Source organism: Mustela lutreola, chromosome 2, assembly GCF_030435805.1.
Source record: "Mustela lutreola isolate mMusLut2 chromosome 2, mMusLut2.pri, whole genome shotgun sequence".
Classification (NCBI taxonomy): domain Eukaryota; kingdom Metazoa; phylum Chordata; class Mammalia; order Carnivora; family Mustelidae; genus Mustela; species Mustela lutreola.
The window spans coordinates 150006564-150026213 of record NC_081291.1 but is presented as its reverse complement, the minus strand read 5'-3'; the positions used below and the strand labels follow the sequence as shown (position 1 = coordinate 150026213).

Genomic DNA, 19650 nt, shown 5'->3' with positions numbered 1-19650 from the left:
AACGAAGATCCACTATGCATCCTTTCCCTTTGTATGAAAACTAATGTGATCATGTTGGCTTAAAACAAATAAAACCTCTGCATATGGGTTCCAGTGCATGACAAGAAGCTGTAGTATGAATATCCATAAAAAGGGGTATTTTTTGCTGTAAAGAAAAGAAATAAAGCAGATAAAGTTCAGTGTCCCAGATCCCATGCAGGGCTGACAAATAGAACAACATTCAGTAAAAGCTATGGCTCCAATACTGCCTCATATTTTTAAAAATAAAAAGAAGTCGCTATTGTCATTTTGATTTCCATCCATTGTATTCAGCACAACAGCATTTAATTTCAGTTGCTGCGGAGATTTGAACCAGTCATTAAAACCATCTGTATATATACAACAAAGAAAATATACAAGCAATATGCGGCCCAGAGTCATTTATTTAGCCAATATAGTTGAGATTCTGAACCCATGAGTCATTAGTTCATGAAAAGCTACAGCAATGCAATTTCAGTCTGCCCTTAGGAAAATGGTATTATGGATTAAAAATACAAATACACACAACAAACCATTCTGAGTAAAGAGTTCTTAAACAGCAACTAAATTAATTAAGAAAAAACTTATCTTTTGGTTATATATATTATACATACGAAGTAAAAATCTTCATTGAGGGTAGTAATATGTTAGTGACTACATTCCATTAAAATTCATTCCAATAATCATTCTCATAGCATGAAACACTAATATATATTAAAGGTCATGAAATGCATTCATGTTGGAAGAGAAACTCTAATTTAACAACTACTTTAAAGAAGAGTCAACCACATTTCCTCCCTCAGCATGCTAAAATTCAGTGTGGAAAATGTCCATTGGCAATGTGGCGCCCATAAAAACAAAGGAAGCAGAAACAGAAGAAACTGACTTTGGAAGAGACAAGTATCTGCAGCCAGAAAGTATATGAGAAGAAGTAGAAAGAATCCTTCTTTCTACTTTTAGAAGGAAAGACAAAAGGAAGAAAGCAGGGAAGGCGGGGGGGGGGGGGGGGGGGGGGGGGAGGGAGGCAATGAGGGAGGGAGAAAGAAGAGAGAAAAGAAAGGATAGAAATCTAAAATGAGATATGACATTACTATATATAATTGATTTCACATTTAGAATTCTTCACAATAACAATATATCTTACCAAAAATAAATTCCTAATTTAACTGTTGATTTTATTTTGATCTTCAGTTGCCAAAATAACCAGTAAAATTTACTTTTTTTTTTATTCCCAAACAAATTAATACTGTTTACATAGTTTTCTATCATTCCAACTCTAACTTCCTTTTTCTCCAGGCCAAAGTTGCAAAAATCGGCACTGATGTTCTAGCAACTCGATATGAAACCCGCTACATCTATGGCCCAATAGCATCAACAATCTGTAAGTTTTTCCTATTATTTACTGTGTTATTTTCACTAATTCTTTTTATAAATATTAAAGAAATTTTAGCATTTGTAAATTAGGATTAGAACATCTAGAATTGTTCATTTAAACTTCAGTTTTAATGGATGATTCTGAATTACATGTGAAACTAGGGGATACATTTTGCCCTTTTCGGGGATAAGATTTTTCTTGAAACAAATTATACAAGGTTACAAGGTCAGTAGAAATGGTTAAGTCAAGATGAAGTTTTGGTTTAGAATTAAACCACCCTCCCGTTCCCCACCAACATTTATCCTCACAGGAACTAATGAGAATTAGTTGAAGCACACTCTATAATTTTTGTCGTTGTTGTTGTTGTTTAACTGGACAGTCTTCCCCAGCTGCTGATAGGAAAATGGGCCGCAAGTTTCAGCCACTTTGATCATATAAAACCAGTTTCTTGTCCTTCTCATCAGCCCCTTTCTATGGTGTTAAACTGAAATGTGTATGGTGGGTTAAGAAAGATTCTAGTGCTGTTGCTTTTGTTTTAGTGTCTAAGTACCACTTCTTACTCTTCACTATTTTTAGACTTCTTTGTCTTTGTGCATTTTTTTTAATTTCTGACAGATTTCTGACAAGTCAGGCACTGTGCTTGACCCTTGATTTCACAATCTCACTAATCATCAGAACATCCTATGAGGTAGGCTGTACTTACAACTGGCTAAATTGAGATTTAGTCCTAGGTTTCAAAACCAAAAACCATGATCTTGGCCACTACATATAACACTTTCTCATTTGGTTTCTTTAGCTAAAATAACCAGGTTTTTCTATTTTTAAGAAATGAAAAGAAATTCATTTGATTTTTCACCGAAGACCATTAATTCAGGCCTTGGGAAATAAAATCATTTGTTCTCTTATAGCAAGATCCCACTGATCTTAGTTTGCAAACACTTCAGTAAAAATTGCCTTTTCTCCAAATCATTTTGCAGTCTCAATTCTTAGAACTGAAGAATGGAAAATTCCCAAAGAACTGCTTACAAAACCTTAACTTCCTAACAGAACTTAATTCCTCAAAAGCAAGGATTACACTTCAGATCTCTTCTCAGATCACAAAACACGTAGCACAGTGCAAGGCATGGAACAATAGCAGAATTCCCATAAACTTGCTCGATTAAAATAGCACCCTGACTGATCCAAAAAGAATGAATGTGGATTGAAACCACAAGACTGAACTCGATTTAGCCTGCATCACTCTTCAGAGCCAGGACATCCAATATTTTTAGTATGAAGACTGCTGTTTAACCTTTAAACATTTCTAAAAGGTTTTATTTATTTATTTATTTATTTATTCATTTGAGAGAGAGAAAGTGTGTGAGAGAGAAAGAGAGTATGAGTCGGGTGGGGCCAGGGGGAGAAGCAGACTCCCGGCTGAGCAGGGAACCTGACTTGGGGCTAGATCCCAGGACTCTGGGATCATGACTTGAGCCAAAGGCAGACGCTTAACTGACACAGACACCTAGGTGTAACCTTTAAACATTTCATGAGCAACCCACCACCACCAAACACATATACTTATTTCCATTACCCTTTTTAAATTCATGAATTGAAGAAAAGAAATACGTATGTGTGAATCCATGGACTCTTTGCAGTAATTCTACCTGGCCTGGCCACACCTCATAAAATACTTCCCCAACCCAAGCTAAAAGTATAATCTAGGAATTAAGGTCTATACCCTCAATAATGGCTAATTGCTATGCTATCATATTGGAAGCTCCTTTGGTGGAATTAGAAAAATGATCAATAAACCAGACAAGTCCCATTCCCAGAGAACATTCATCAGCAATCACCTATCAACTACTCATTTTTAAAAGGCTGAAGAGAAAGTACAGTGACACAATCATTCACCAATATCAATTCAAATCTCTTGTTGCAACATAGCCATGCTAGCAATTAATTATACATACGAGTGGATGAAAATGGGATTTCAAAAAAGATGATATACTCAGCTATGTTAGGTGGACCAAAAGTGGGCAAAGAATGATAGGACAAATTAGAACATCAGTTTAAAATGGCCGCCTACTTAGTGGATATTGAGAATTGCAGTAGCAGACAAGCTAGATGTTCTTTCTTGACAGCAAAGAACAAAGGGTTCCAAACAGGAGCACACTTTGCAAATGGCAACTAGAACATCAAAGGATTATTGCTCCTACACTTTCCACACAAATATATGTAATGTACATTTACATATATATGCAAATTTTGAGCACACTAAAGCTATGCATGGCATTGTATCAGTCAATTTAATGAGCAAGAATTTATGGGATGCCTCTTTCACAGCCCAGAACTTTGGAGCTTTGAGAGGTAGGTTAGAAGAATTAAGATAAAATAACTGCTCTCAAGGAGTTATATTCTAACTAGGAGAAAGACAGGCAAAAATACCATGGCCCCAAGTCATCACATATCACTTTCAAAATGGGAGGATAAGGTGAAGAGGAATTACATTCTGTACAACTGTGTAACCGGATCTTAAATTTTTTTAGTTATATTAAAAGATTTTTTAAAGAAATGCAGATTTAGAAAAAATTGCCTCTTCCATATAGGGCTAGAGCAGCTTGTTTAATTTTTTTAGGAGTGACTTCTTTAATAAAGTACCTGATTGAGTTAATCAACCATTCATGAGAAGCAGAGGGTAACAAAGTGTTAACTTGGTAAGAACAGAAAATAAGGGCACCCCACAATTAAAATTTAGTCATTCTAACACCCTGGTTGTCACTTTAAAAAGTCCTAGGACTCAGGGAAAGCATTGATAGCATTTGCTAGTGGTTTTCTCTCTTTAATTTGATGGAAACCAAAGAAAAGGGCTAAGAAACATTTTTAAACGCAAATTATGGAGAGAGCTCTCACCTCCAGAAAAAATAAGTTTGCAATTTGAACCTAAGAAGCAAATATAACCAATAAATAAAAATCATAAAATTTGAAACCAGGAGGAAATCTAGGAGATGATCTAATTCAAGGTTCTTAATCCTGACTTACCATCAGAATCATCTGAGCTTTTAAAATATGTGGATGATTGACCCCACCCCCAGAAATTCTGATTTCATTAGTTTGTGGTGTGGGCCAGTCACCTGCATTTTTTTTTTAAATGCCCAAAGTGATTCAAAGATGAAACTAGGTTTGAGGGCACGCAGGTGGCTTAGTCATTAAGCACCTGCCTTTTAATCAGGTCATAATCCTGCGGTCCTGGGATCAAGCCCCACATCGAGCCCCACATCAAGCGCCGCACAGGAAGCCTGCTTCTCCCTCTCCCACTTACCCTGCCTGTGTTCCCTCTCTCACTGTCTCTCTCTGTGAGAGAAAAAAAAAAAAAAAAAGATGAAACTAGGATTGAGAACCAGTGGTCTAAGCTTAATCCCTCTTTCATAGACTATAAAAATAAGATAAAGAAGGATTTGATCAATTTGGGGAAAAATAGGAACAAAGATTAGCATTCCAGACCAAAGTCAAAAGGTATACCAACTACTTTGCCACAAAGCAACAATATTTAGATGACACAAAAACTGATGTAACAGGTTGTGAAATGTTTACATTTGTATATTGGTGACCTATCCAATCCTTTATTATCTTAGAAATAACAGAACATAGTACCTACTTAGAAAGAACAGTTCACTGAATTGATAGGGACAGATAGCTTGCATCATTAATATCATCCACCTTGTGTCATATCATAAATTAAATACTTAATTTCAATGTGCCTTTCTTGTTGCCTTCCCTACACACCAAATTGCTAGATCTGTTCCTATATCTCAACCCCGTACTGTTTTCCACACTCTGTACCACTTCCACATTTTGAAAAAGAAAAAATCAAGACCTCACATTTGTAGCTCACAACACCCAATCTCTATCTACTAAGACATTCAAGCTGAGATTATATTAAGGAGCCATAAAAATGCAAAGAAAATATTTCAATTTATGCCCACATACCTCTAGCTTAGCTCTTGCTTCAAAAAGAAATTTCACTTAGTATTGACATAAAAGTGCCGGTTATTATGTTTAATGCATGTCAATAACACTTTTTTTGAAAAACAAATGTTAAGCCACCAGCATTATGTTATGTAGATTCCTGTGGACTGAAGCCAGATTCCCAGTTTGGTTCAGTTTTATTTTTACTTGTTTTGATTGTATTACAGTAAGTTCCTTGCACCTAACATGCCTTGAAAGGCACAGAATTTTTTTCAATGACAATATATTAAGAAAATAATGTCAACAACAAAAAGTTATCTTGTAGAAATCAAAGAAGAGTTTTTATTGGGAGGACTATAGACTGACATACAGTAGGTAGTATAGTACAATGGTTAATAGCACAAACCCTAAAGACATGCAGCTTGGGTTTGATTCCTGACTCAACCTTTACTAGCTAATGTTTTTGAGCAAACTGTTCAATCCCTGTGGGCCTAAATTTCCTCTTCTGTAAAACAAGCAACTGGGGGGCACCTGGGTGGCTCAGTGGGTTAAAGCCTCTGACTTCGGCTCAGGCCATGATCCCAGGATCCTGGGATCGAGCCCCACATCGGGCTCTCTGCTCCGTAGGGAGCCTGCTTCCTTCTCTCTCTCTGCCTGCCTCTCTGCCTACTTGTGATCTGTCGGTCAAATAAATAAATAAATAAAATCTTAAAAAAAAAACAAACAAAAAAAAACCGAGCAACTGGTACTTAAATCCTAAGATTGTGATAGGAATTTGTTAAATGAGTTAACACACGTGAAGCACTAAAAGGGTGCCTGGCATTTAGCAAGTGGCTATTATATTTTATAAATATATACGGGGCACTTGGGTGGCTCACTGAGTTAAGCCTCTGCCTTTGGCTCAGGTCATGATCTCAGGATCCTGGGATCAAGTCATGCATCAGGCTCTCTGCTCAGCAGGGAGCCTGCCTCCCCCCCCCTCTCTCTCTGCCTGCCTCTCTGCCTACCTGTGGTCTCTGTCAAATAAATAAATAATTTTTTTAAAAAAATTAAATAAATATATATATATACACACACAAATATTTTAGTAGGTTTAGCTGTAGATAAACAAAAAGCTAAGTATCATGTTCAAAAAAGTTCTATAAACATGTATTCTTACAAATAAAAAGCTTTCAGTTTTGCATTTATTTTATGCCTTATATAGTTTTTGTTTGCAAAGTTAAGGTTTTGAAGATACAAAAAGTGGTATCAAGAAAGAAAATGTAGGGGCGCCTGGGTGGCTCAGTCATTAAGCGGCTGCCTTTGGCTCAGGTTGTGATCTCAGGGTCCTGGGATGGAGCCCTGCAATGGGCTCCCAGGAAACCTGCTTCTCCTTCTCCCACTCCCTCTGCTTCTGTTCGCTCTCTCACTGTGTCTCTCTCTGTCAAATAAATAAATAAAATCTTTAAAAAAAAGTATTACACTCAATAACATCACACAATTATGAAGAATCACAAATTACATATATTCTCAATAACCACTATTAATTTTAACGAGAAGCTTCACATAAAGCAAATCTGTCAAAGTGATACAGCCATACTCTTTAACTCTTTTAAATCGCAATAGTTTACTTAACTGCAAATGGGGAACTAGTACAGCTAGAAATTGGCCAAGTTTATTAAAATGCCTAGTAGACTCTAAATCACCATATAAGATATAATTCCTACATACCTTAACCTTTATTGCTACCAAATTCTTACTTTTATGTGCTTTTTTCTAATGAACGTAAACCCAATTCTAGCTAAAAATGACAGTCTTCCTGATCACTAATACTAATACACTTAGCTCACACATTCCACAATCTCCCTACAACACTGGACCCTGGTGATATCCCTTCTTCCTGACATTCCTTTGCCTTCCTTAAACAATGAACTCTCTTGGTTGCCTGGGTGGCTCAGTGGATTAAGCCTCTGCTTTTGGCCCAGGTCATGGTCTCAGGGTCCTGGGATCAAACCCCACACTGGGCTCTCTGCTCAGCAGGGAGCCTGCTTCCCCTCCCCCTCAACTGCCTGCCTCTCTGCCTACTTGTGATCTGTCTCTGTGTCAAATAAATAAATAAAATCTTTAAGAAAATAACCAATAAACTCTCTTGGATTGCCTCTACCACGTTCTTTTCTACTCTTTCTCTGCTGACTACCTCTAGAAGTAGACATTTAAAAAACAAAAACAAAAACAAAAAAACCACAAAACACAAAACCAGGTACACTACACATATACCACACAGGGTTCTCTTTTCAGTTCCCTCCTCCTCTTTCTTCCTTCTTCCTCATCAGGGAAGGGCTCTCTACCCTTCAGGGTAGAACCCTCATTCGCCACCTAGAGGCACCAGGTGGCCAAGCTAGGGGGATCACCTTCCACCCATGTAGTAGTACCTGCAGCAATCAATGGGAAACCAGCTGCACTAGGGGAACCAATCAGTCCAAAATAGCCATGCAGAGATTTTTTTTTTTAAGATTTTATTTATTTGACATACAGAGATCGCAAGTAGGCAGAGAGAGAGGAGGAAGCAGGCTCCCCGCTGAGCAAAGAGCCCACAGGGCTCTATTCCAGGATACTGGGATCATGACATGAGCTGAAGGCAGAAGCTTTAACCCACTGAGCCACCCAGGTGCCCTGCCATGCAGAGATTTTAAACACCATATTGTCATTGGAACAATGGAACAAGGCTCAAAAGAAGATGAGGGTCTCATGCTAAATCTAAACAGGAAGGATGACTGCTAAAATAGCTTTCAGTTAAGATTTAAAATTTTTAAAAATGGACAAAATGTCCAGGATACAAGGAAAAATTACTTGTCACAGCAAAAATGAAGATGATCACAGCATGAATGAGAAAAGACAACCAAAAGATGCTAACACTGAGGTTATTTACATGTTAGAATTATCTGATAAGAATTTTGAAGTCGCAATCATAAAAATGCTTCAACAAGTAATTAGATAGCCTTGAAACGTCACAGAAAATCTCACTGAAAAAAGGCAAGATATAAAAGGAACCAAATGGAAATCACAGAACTAGAAAATACAGTAACTTAAATTCTTAAAAACTCACTGGCAGGACTCAATAGCAGAATGAGTATATGGAGAGAAGAATCAATTAACTTAAAGGCAGAATAAGAATTCAAGCAAACTGAAGAGAGAAAACAAATTGGAAAAAAAAAAGATAAGCAAAACTTCAGGGACGTGAGATGTAGTAATAAAAGAGCCAACATTCATATCATCAAAGTCTCAGAAGAGGAGAAGGAGAGTGAGAATGGAAAAAATATGTGAAAAAAAAAATAAAAGACTGAAAACATACACCAACATACCAAAAAGCTAAGTGAGTGCAAAATAGAATAAACTCAAAGAAATTCACACTGAGTACCTCATAATTAAAATTTTGAAAACGAGAGACAAAGAAAATACTCTCGAAAGCAACCAGAGAGTAACAATCTAAAGGGGAAAAAAGAATTCAAAGGATAGATTTTTCCATTGAAACCATGGAAAACCAAAAGGAAATGACAATATTTTTCAAGTGCTAAAAGAAAAGAACTATCAACCCTTAATTCTATATTCAGCAAAAAATATCCTTCAGAAGCAAAGAGGAAATGAAGACCTTCTCAGACAAAGGAAAACTAAGAGAATTAATCACCGAAAGACCTACCCTTTAAAAATGGTTAAAGAAGACTCCCCAAATAACAAAGAAATGTAACAGAAAAAGCCTTAAAAGTGGTAGAAATGAAGCAAGAGTGAATTAATGAATGAATGAGTGAATGAACAACTATGTCTTCATGATGGTGGAACCACAAAATATAATTCCATTTGATGTGATCCTTAGTGCATGTACAGAAGTACTCAAGATGATTACGTTTAAAAAGTAGGAAGTAAAAAGAACCTAAATGCAAGTAAGATTTCTATATGTCACTTGACGTGGTAAAAGAGATATCAGCAGATGTTAGTAAATCATGTATATTGTAAAATATGTATATTGTAATACCTGGAGCAACCACTAAAAACTACATGAAGTCATAGACTTAAAAAACTTTATTATAAATACATCAAAATGGGGGCGCCTGGGTGGCTCAGTCGGTTCAGGTCATGATCCCAGGGTCAAGAGATCGAGCCCCATGTCCAGCTCCCTGCTGAGTAGGGAAGCCTGCTTCTCCTGTTCCCCCTGCAGTTCCACCTGCTTATGCTCTCTCTTTCCATGTGTCAAATAAATAAATAAAATCTAAAAAATAAAAATAAATACATCAAAATGGAATCCTTAAAATGTTCATTTATCCAGAAAAAGTAAATAAAAGAAAAATAAAAGAATGAAAAACATATGGAACAAATAAAAATCAAACAATAAGATGGCAGATTTAAGTCATAGCAATAATTTACCTAAAGATATTAAATAAAGACAGATTGGCAGGTGGATTTAAAAAAGTGCAATTGAACAATACACTGTGTACGATAAACTCATTTTAAACATAACATAGACGGGTTGAAATTGAAATGCCTAAAAGAGATATGCCATACAAATGTTAATCAAAGGAGAAGTGGCCATATTAATATGATATTCATCTAATATTTAAATATTAAATAAATTTCAGACCAAAGAAATTTTCTAGAAACAAAGAGAGACATTAATAAAGATAAAAGGATCAATCCACCAAGAAAACATAATGATCCTGAATGTGCGCAAGCCAATTTCACCTATAATATTTCTGCCAATACCTGCAAAATTCATTTTTGCAAGCTCCTCCTTAAATGTGGTTGATGCTAAACAACCTTTTGTCTTTCCTCCTTTATCCTCTCTTTTCCCCATCACTATCCTGAGTTCCTATTTGTATTAATTCTGACATCTCAGACTGAAATCTCCTTCATTTTTATCAGATTTTGTGACTCTTCCATTCCAGAGTTTTTGACATAAAACCCTCAGCACTATTCCTGGTGTAGCGACTCTACACAAGTTCACGTTTTCCTTTCGCAATACCTCCTCACTGGTCTCTACTCTTTCCAGTCCAAGTTACCTGTCCTAAGTGCAGCACTAAAATAACTGTTATTGCCTCCCAAACAAAACACCTTTCCTGATTTATCAGGTTTTCTGAACTTTGCCCACAAACTCTCACTGCGCCATTTGTTCCAGTCCAGCTGGATCCAATGGTCCCTGAAAAGGCCTCCATGCTTTTCTGTCTTTGTAGCTCACTGACCAGAATGCCCTTCTTCCATTTCCATCTAGAAAAATACCTTCCAAGGCTCTCCATCATGAAGGCGGTATTTAACAGGCATTGAGCATAAAATATCATCCTCCTCATCAGACATACATACTTTTTTTTAATCTCCATAAGAGATTGCACCTTCCTTATGGTACTTACATATTCTGCCCTATCTCTATTGATTTGCATCTTTGACTTATCTCCCCTGAACAGTAAGTTCCCAAAGACACCAATATCATCTTTATCTTTGTACCCCGCACAGCCACCCTCCAACAGTGCCAAGTAAAGTGCACTGTGCATATTAAACCTTTTTTTTAAAGATTTTATTTATTTATTTGACAGAGAGATCAAAAGTATGCAGAGAGGCCGGAGGGGGGGGGAGATAGTGGGGGGGGCAGGGGAAGCAGCCCCCTGCTGAGCAGAGAGCCTGATACAGGGCTTGATCCCAGGACCCTGAGACCATGACCTGGCAGAAGGCAGAGGCTTAATCCACTGAGCCACCCAGGCACCCCCATATTAAAGCTTTAATAAATATTTGTTGAATAGTTTAAGACCCAACCTTCTTTCTACCAAAATATTTCTTCCCTCTTTTCTTCATCACAGCTTTGAATTTTTATCATTCAAACCTAAAACATTACTATTAGTTAAACTCTTTATCCGTGCTAGAACATAAATGATTCTATGTACAAGAAAGTAGTTTCATTATTATGCAAAGCAAAATATACATAAATGCATTTATAGTATATATAGGCACTTGTATAAACCTTACATGTACATAATTTATAGATGTCTGTTTAGATTTGCAGATAACATTCTTAGTAAGATCTCATAAATATTGACATTGAAAAGTTCGGTTAAGGGATTAAATACATCCTTAAAATAACTGATTTAAGCTTTCTTGGTTTTTTAACTATAAAAATTGTTTATCCAAGCAACATGAATAGAAAGAGACCTGAAGGATTAGAAAGAATACTTTTATCTAGCTTGTATGCTGAGTTTTCACTGACCAGAGGCCCCTCCTCAGTTGGTTTCCACAGCTGCTTGCCCTTGCCCAGACCACCTCCATCTGCAACACTGTGTGCCCAGGAAACAAAATCAGTTTATAGTACTGACCCAAGCAAAATGTGATTTTGAAAATCCAGCACATATTTAAAATGTGTGATGGATCCCAAAATCATGATTATATTTTACTCTAACACTTAATACTATGTAGAACACTACTGCTATCCATTACTGCAATTAACTGTACACATAATTATTTTTTACTGCTAATTTTACACTAGTGAATTTCCATTTCAAGAAAAACATTAGCATTTGTTTCTAATTAAATATTTATTGCTTATGTTTTACAGACCCGACATCAGGTTCTTCTTTAGACTGGGCTTACAACCTGGGCATCAAACACACATTTGCCTTTGAACTCCGAGATAAAGGCAAATTTGGTTTTCTCCTTCCAGAGTCCCTGATAAAGCCAACCTGTAAAGAGACCTTGCTAGCTGTTAAATATATTGCCAAGTATATCCTCAAGCATACTTCCTAAAGAAGTGGCTTCAGTTTGGAATGAGCCAATTAATCCTTTTTTGTGCCTTTTACCAGAAAGTCAATCTTCAATTATCCTGAAATATAAGGTTCCACATTATGTGAATAGGTTCCTCTCTTGCTCACTTAAATCCTATGTCATTTCTTTTTGCTTTTATTTACTCTTAATAGCATCTTAACATATAGCTTTAAGTGAAAGCTTTCAACTTCCTTTCTTTGCTCCAAATGAAGTTCAAACCCAGCAAGAAGTATATTTTGAGTATTTCAAAACATGATATACAGTTGGTCACAGAAAAGAAATGAGAGCCTTAAGTTTCTCCAGAATCAGATTTTCCATATGGCTTCATCATTTCATGTACTTATATAATAAAATAAACTGTATTCCAAAATGCATCTTCTGTTTTTTATATACTCTCTACATTTCTCTATTAGCATTAATAATCAAGCATTAATGTGTCTCATGCGGTCTGTTAATAAGAAATAGTATCTTTGATTCAAAGACATACTTTGCCTGCATATATATTTCTTTTTAATAGAAGGAGACATTGTTTATATCTTTGCAATAGCAAAAGGATGTCCTAACAGGAAATAAAGTGGTTCATATAGAGATGAATCTCAGTGCTTCAAACAATTAATCTCTTAATTGTTCTCTTCAACATGACATACATTAAATTCAAAATAGTTTAATTTATCCTGTCATAATCCAAGGAAACTACCTGCCAAAACATTTCTTGGTAGTTACTGACACAGCCAAGACAGTCTGGTCAGATGTGAGCCCTGCCCTCATAATGGATGGGAAATAAAGTCTGGAAATGTAGTACAAGTGTAAGAGAAAAAGTCATGTTGAGCAAGGACAATCAGAGTAACTTCAAATTTTATATTGCTTATAGTCCTATTGTTTTAAGAGAGAGTTACAAAGTATCTCCCCTATCCTGCCTCCAGCACCATGACTTTTCAATACCTCATCATATGACTACAGCAGTATCTACATTCTAGAACGTAAGGGACAAGTAAAGAGTTCATTGACTTCCTATAAACTGACTTCTCATAACACTGAACAAAGTTTTTGAAGATCCTCCATGATCCTGATATACAGGTATACAGGTATACAGATAATCTGGGACATTCTTCATTAATCCTATAGGAGGTCCTAAAAAGAAAGAATGCCATCAAATCTACAATGTGGTGAATATTTCTGATAGTTATGATGTAGGTAAAAGTTTCCTGTGCAAAATTTTCTAGAGGAAACCAATATAAACTAACAAAATTGCTTTACAGGTATGGGGGGAAAGGTGACAAGAGTCAAGAAAGTAAAAGGCAAAACGGTACTTATGAGATTATATTGCCTCTTATTATAAAACATAATATCTATACCTAAATATTTAATATTCAAAACTGGCTCAGAAAATGGGAATGTAAATTCATTCCATTAAACTTACCATATGGCAATTATTCACTCATTCACACACTTACTCAACTGAGAAAAGACCAAGAGAAATTTTAACCTTAAAATTTACATAAATAGTTCTAATTCCAGTGGGTCTTTAAATGGAGGAGGTAGGGCACCTGGGTGGCTCAGTGGGTTGGGCCGCTGCCTTCGGCTCCAGTCATGATCTCAGGGTCCTGGGATGGAGTCCTGCATCGGGCTCTCTGCTCGGCAGGGAGCCTGCTTCCTCCTCTCTCTGCCTGCCTCTCTGCCTACTTGTGATCTCTCTCTGTCAAATAAATGAATAAAATCTTTAAAAAAATATATTTAATAAATAAATAAATGAAGGAGGTAAAATAGATAATCTCAACTGTTGACTATCTTCTGTGTTCATTCATTATTTAGATTATAAAAGACACAAAAGTTTTATATACCATTTTATTTCAGTTATTATGTAGTTTAATATTTCTTTTCTCAATCGGAGAAAAATTACTTGAGTGGCTAAAAATAAAAAATCCTAATAAGACCATTCTTTGTGGTAATTAAAATCTTTTGCATGATATCTCAGAGTATTTGCTTCTTTGACTTCATATGACTTGTAAAAATATGTGAAGAAACATATATTAAAATTTTAAAACTAAAACATCATTTTATTTATGGAAAAGTTTGAGTAGTCAGTGCTGTAATTCTTCTCTTGTCATTTCTTATTTATCAGTAAAAGGATTTTGTACCCAAATTACAAGTTGAGCTATCTCTTACAATATTCCTGACAATATGTTTCACCAAGAAAATCTTCTAAATCCTCATTCCTTTTCTAGTTTTAACTCAAGAGACACTGTTTAGTATTTTGAAAATTTATTATTTAATAGCATTGGTCTAGTGGCTAAGACCTACATCTCCATTATATGAGGAAATGAAGCATCTCACAGATTATTTTCACTAATGTAAATAAATGAGTTTCCAGTGGACTTATGACTCCAAACTGCTTTTAAAATGTTGTATCAGAGGTTCCCTCCCCACATCCTACACAATGTATATCTTCTATAACTATGTAAGTGCTCCCTGGCTAAATAAACTTTAGGTTTATTGACAAGAGTTTCTGTTTTTCATTTGAAGCAAACATCTATGCCTGATTTTCTTTGGATTAAAAAAAAATTAATCCCAGGGAAACTTAGATCACTGAGAATATACAAGTTCTCTCTGTTGTCAGACTCTCCTCCAGCACCTTGTTCTCATAAAAGAATTTAAATGAATTTGGTCATTCCAAATGGATGGATGTTGGGCTTTCCTGAGCATGGGAAAAGATCATGGACAGACGATTCTTCTTGATTCCACCGCATGGTTCTCTCAGTACTATAATCTCCTACTGTTAATATAGAATATGATTGATTCCAAAAATCTGCAGTGAAATGTGGTGATATTAAACTGATATTGGTTTCCCAAGATACATATAATACAGAGCAGCAGCAGTAAGCAATCTTAGTTGAACACTCATTTATTTGAGCATCTATAAGAAACAATGGGGTCCAGAAACTGCCTGACTTTAAAAACTTCCAGTTGTCCTCTAAAATCTATTCTTCCTTCTTCCATAGTAATAGGTCTCCTAATTCTGAACTGGCACACAGTCACTCAAACAAAATCTTAAATTCAAAACTTCCCTTTCAAAATGAGATGGCTCTTGAACTGTTCTGGCCAGTAAGTTGGAAGAACAAACATCATGTGGCAAAGTCTAAGCAGCTAACTTCAAAGACCTCTGGTATATATACTTTGGTCCTTCTTCTCCATCCCTCTTTCTTTCAGACTGAAATACAATTGTGCTGACTGATACTAAGCAATCATCTTGAACCATAAACTGCTCTCAAGAACTGAAGCAAAAACATAACAGTAGAAGCCTATGCTCATGACAATTAGTTCTAGACATCCTGTGTGGAAATCCTTGGAGAGTAATGCTATGTTATATAAAATTATGGGACTAGAAATCAGAAAGTTTGGATGAGAATTCTGATACCCTTTGCCTGCCTTGCTTATCTTGTAGATATTTGTTAGTATTTGAAATAATAAATGCTCACCAAGGTAAGCCACTAATTTCCATTTTGTTTGTATTGGGGACAAAGCACACTTATCTTAAAGAGACCTGGGTTAGGTGGTTTCTATTTGAGATAAGTATTTGGGTGGCACAACTGCTCCTCTCAAATGTGGTTCTTCCCCAAGGCCCTGCTACCATGGGAAGCAAAGTGACATTCGTATGTGCGTATGCACATTTTCCTGTATGCAAATGGAAATCAACAAATTTTTACAGTCTAAATGTCACTGATTCTCAAATGCAAATATTAAGAACAATAGAAAACAAAATCCAACATAATTTGAAAAAATATTTGCATACATCAAAGTAAGTATTAACTTCAACTGAGGAAAGTCAGTTTGTGTAGTAATTTGCTTCTTTTGTGTTGTTTGTTACTATGAATTTTTGTTTGTTTAGCAATATTCAAAGAAATATATAAAATACCTATTACATTTCCAATTACCAGAATCAAGAAAATTAAATATCCTAAAATTTAACAAAATTATTAAAGCCTGCCAAGTTATTTGTTATGTGGAAGTCCAGGGACCTAGTGGAGAAGTTCCAGCATATAAGTGGAGCAAACACATTTCAGTCAGGACACATTGGAGAGGGTAAGAGGAACAGTTTTACCTTTACCCACATCACCTCTCCTGCAGGGTGGCACAGCTCAACCCACAAAATCAAGACAACGCGTACAAGCTTAAGAATTCTACCACTAGAGGGAGCAAGAAGTGCGGAACAGGCAAATCCATAGGAGGTCTGAAAAAAAACCTCAGAATCCCTAGCAAGACAGAAAGAAGGTATTTCTTCTCCAAGGTCAACAGAGACTAGAGGAAGTAATTGCTACTTCAAATGTGAAGACAGCAACATAAGATTTCGAGGAACATGAAAAAATCAAACAGAACAGTACCAAAGTTATTAGTAACTTTATTTTCCAATAACTGACCCCAAAGACATGGAGACCTGCAATTTACCAGATAATTCAAAATAGCTATTTTAAGGAAGCTCAATGAGCTACAATAAAATGCAGAAAGATAATCCCCTTAAAAAAAAAAAAAACAGGAAAACACTACATGAACAAAATGAGAAGTTTAACAAAGAGATAGATATCATAAAAACAAAACCTAAAAGAAATTCTGGAGTGGGAGAAAACAACAAAGCAAACGAAAAATACAATAGAGAGCATCAATAGAACACACCAAGCAGAAGAAAAAAATCCATGAAATAAAGACAGGAACTTTGAAATCATCTATCCAGAGGAAAAAGATTTTTTTAATGAATGAAAAGAGTGAAGAAAGCCAATGTGAATTGTGGGATACCATCAAGGGAAGCAACTTGCAAATTATGGAGTAGCAGAAAAGAAAAGGGAGAAAGAGGCAGAAAGCTTATTTAAAAAAACAATGCCTGAGAACATCCCAAATATGGGGAGAGATTTGCCCATTCAAGTTTATGAAGCTCATAGATTCCCAAATAAATTCAATTCTAAAGATATTCCCCAAAACACATTATAATAAAATTGGCAAAAATCAAAGACAAACACAGAACAAAAAAATAGCAAAAAGAAAGAAGTTTATCATTTATAAGGGAATCCCCATAAGTCTATCAGCAGATTTATCCAGAGAAAACTTACAGACCAGGAGCAAATAGGATCATATATTCAGAGTGCTGAAAGAAAACAACGCCAATTGACTTTGTCCCATTAAGTTTTTCCTCAAAAATGAAGAAGAGATCAAAATTTCCCCAGAAAAACAAAAGCTGAGGGAGTTCATCACCACTGGATCTGCCTTATAAGAAATGCTAAAGGAGTCCTTGAAGTTGAAATGAAGTTGAAATGAAAGGACTCTATCAGTAACATGAAAACATGTAAAAATATACAACACACTGGTAAAAGTAAGTATATAATCAAATTCATAATACTCTGAAATGGTGTTATATTAACCACTTAACTCTAGTTTTTTTTTAAAAAGGTTAAAGACAAAAGTATTAAAAATAACTACAGCTATAATAATTTGTTAATGAATATACAATATAAAAAGAGGCAAATTATGACATCAAAATCATATAAGATGGGGAGAAAGGGAGTAGAGTTTTTGTGTGCTATTGAATGTACATTGTTATCACTGTAAAAGAGACTGTTATATCTATAAGATATTTTATGTAATCTTCCCAGTAACCACAAAGCAAAAATCTCTCAGTATACATGAAAGATAAAGAACCAAGGCATACCACTCTGGAAAATCATGAATTTGCAAAGGAAAACAGCAAGAGAGGAAGAAAGGAACAAGGGAACCATAATAAAGCCAAAAACCAGTAAGATGGCATCAGTAAATACTTACCTATCAAAAATTACTCTAAGTGTAAATAAAGTCTCCAATCAAAAGACAAAGAACAGAAAAAAAATTAATCATATGCTGCTTATAAGAGACTCATCTCAGGTTTAAGGACACACAGAGGTTCAGAGTGAAGGAATGGAAAAAGTTATTCCATGCAAATGGAAACCATTTAATTCAAAATGGCTTAAAGACTTAAACGTAAGACCTGCAACCATAAAACTCCTGGAAGAAAACATAGGGTAAAGTCTCCCTGACACTGATCTTAGAAATGATTTTTTTGGATATGACACCAAAAGCACAGCAACAAAAGCAAAATAAATAAGTAGAACTACATCAAACTATAAATCCTGTAGGTAGAGGCAAAGGAATAATCAACAAAATGAAAAGACAACCGATCGAATGGGAGAAAACATTTACAAACCACCTATTTGATAAGGGGTTAACAACCAAATATATAAGGAACTCATTAATAAATAGCAAAAAAAAAAAAAAGGCAATCCAATTAGACTGAGAACCTGAACAGACATTTTCCAAAGACATACAAATGGCTAATTAGTACACGAAAAGATGCTCAGTACCACCAATTACCAGGGAAATGCAAACTGAAGCCACAGTGACCTATCACTTCACACCTGTCAAAAGAACAAGAGCTAACAAGGGTTGGCGAAGATTTGGAAAAAAGGGAATCCTTGGGCACTACTCATAGAAATTGGTAGAGCCACTGTAATAATACAGAGTCCTCAAAAAAATAAAAATAGAGCTGCCAGATGATCCAGTAATCCCACTTCTTGGTATATATCTAAATGAAATGAAATGAAATCAAGATCTCAAAGAGATATCTGTAGTCCCATGTTCACTGCAGTATTATTCACAATAGCTAAGATATGGAAACAACCTAAGTATCCATCTATGGAGGAAAAGATAAAGAAGATGTGAGATACATATAATGTGGGTATGTGTATAATAAGAATATGTGTGTGAAACATGCATGTTTATATGTAACATATGTAACATGAATGTCATTGTAATGGTATTCACATACATACATACATATACACTAGGCTATCACTCAGCCTTGAGAAAGAAGGCAATCACTATTACGAAAACCCAGATGATCCTTGAGGGCATTACACTAAGTGAAATAAGACAGACAGTAAAAGACAAATACTGTATGGTAATACTTATATGTGGAATCTAAAAAAGCCAAACTCTCAGAAACAGCAGAATAGTGGCTACCAGGCTGAGGATGGGGAAACAGGGAAATGTTCATCAAAAGGTACAAACTTCCAGCTGAAAGATGAATAAATTCTGGGGCTCTGATATAGAGCATGATGACAACAGTTAACAACACTGTATCATATACATGGGTGCCTGGGTGGCTCAGAGGGTTGAGCCTCTGCTTTCAGCTCAGGTCATGGTCTCAGGGTCCTGGGATCGAGTCCCATATCGGGCTCTCTGCTCAACGGGAGCCTGCTTCTTTCTCTCCCTCTGCTGTCATTTCCTCTGTTTGTGCTCTCACTTTCTGGCAAATAAATAAATAAAATCTTTAAAAAAAAAAAAAAAAAAGGAAGTTACTAAGAGAATAAATTTTAAATGTTCTCACCACACATACACACACACAAATGGTAGTTAGGTGAGGTGACAGAGGTGTTAACCCTATTGTGGTCATCATTTCACAATATATACATGTATCAAATAGGCAGGGTGTACACCTTAAACTTACACAATGTTTA

General features: G+C 35.7%; 1 protein-coding gene across 2 annotated transcripts in view; it reads left to right on the top strand.

Annotated features, from left to right (window-relative positions):
* Positions 1-12489, top strand: part of CPA3 (carboxypeptidase A3) — a 31278-nt gene extending 18789 nt beyond the window's left edge. For both annotated transcript variants that reach the window (XM_059163830.1, XM_059163829.1), the window contains 2 exons: positions 1315-1399; positions 11910-12489. In XM_059163830.1, coding sequence (XP_059019813.1) covers positions 1315-1399; positions 11910-12097 — 273 coding nt within the window. In that variant the 3' untranslated portion in view covers positions 12098-12489. The remainder of the gene's footprint in view (positions 1-1314; positions 1400-11909) is intronic.
* The last annotated feature ends 7161 nt before the right edge of the window (positions 12490-19650 follow it).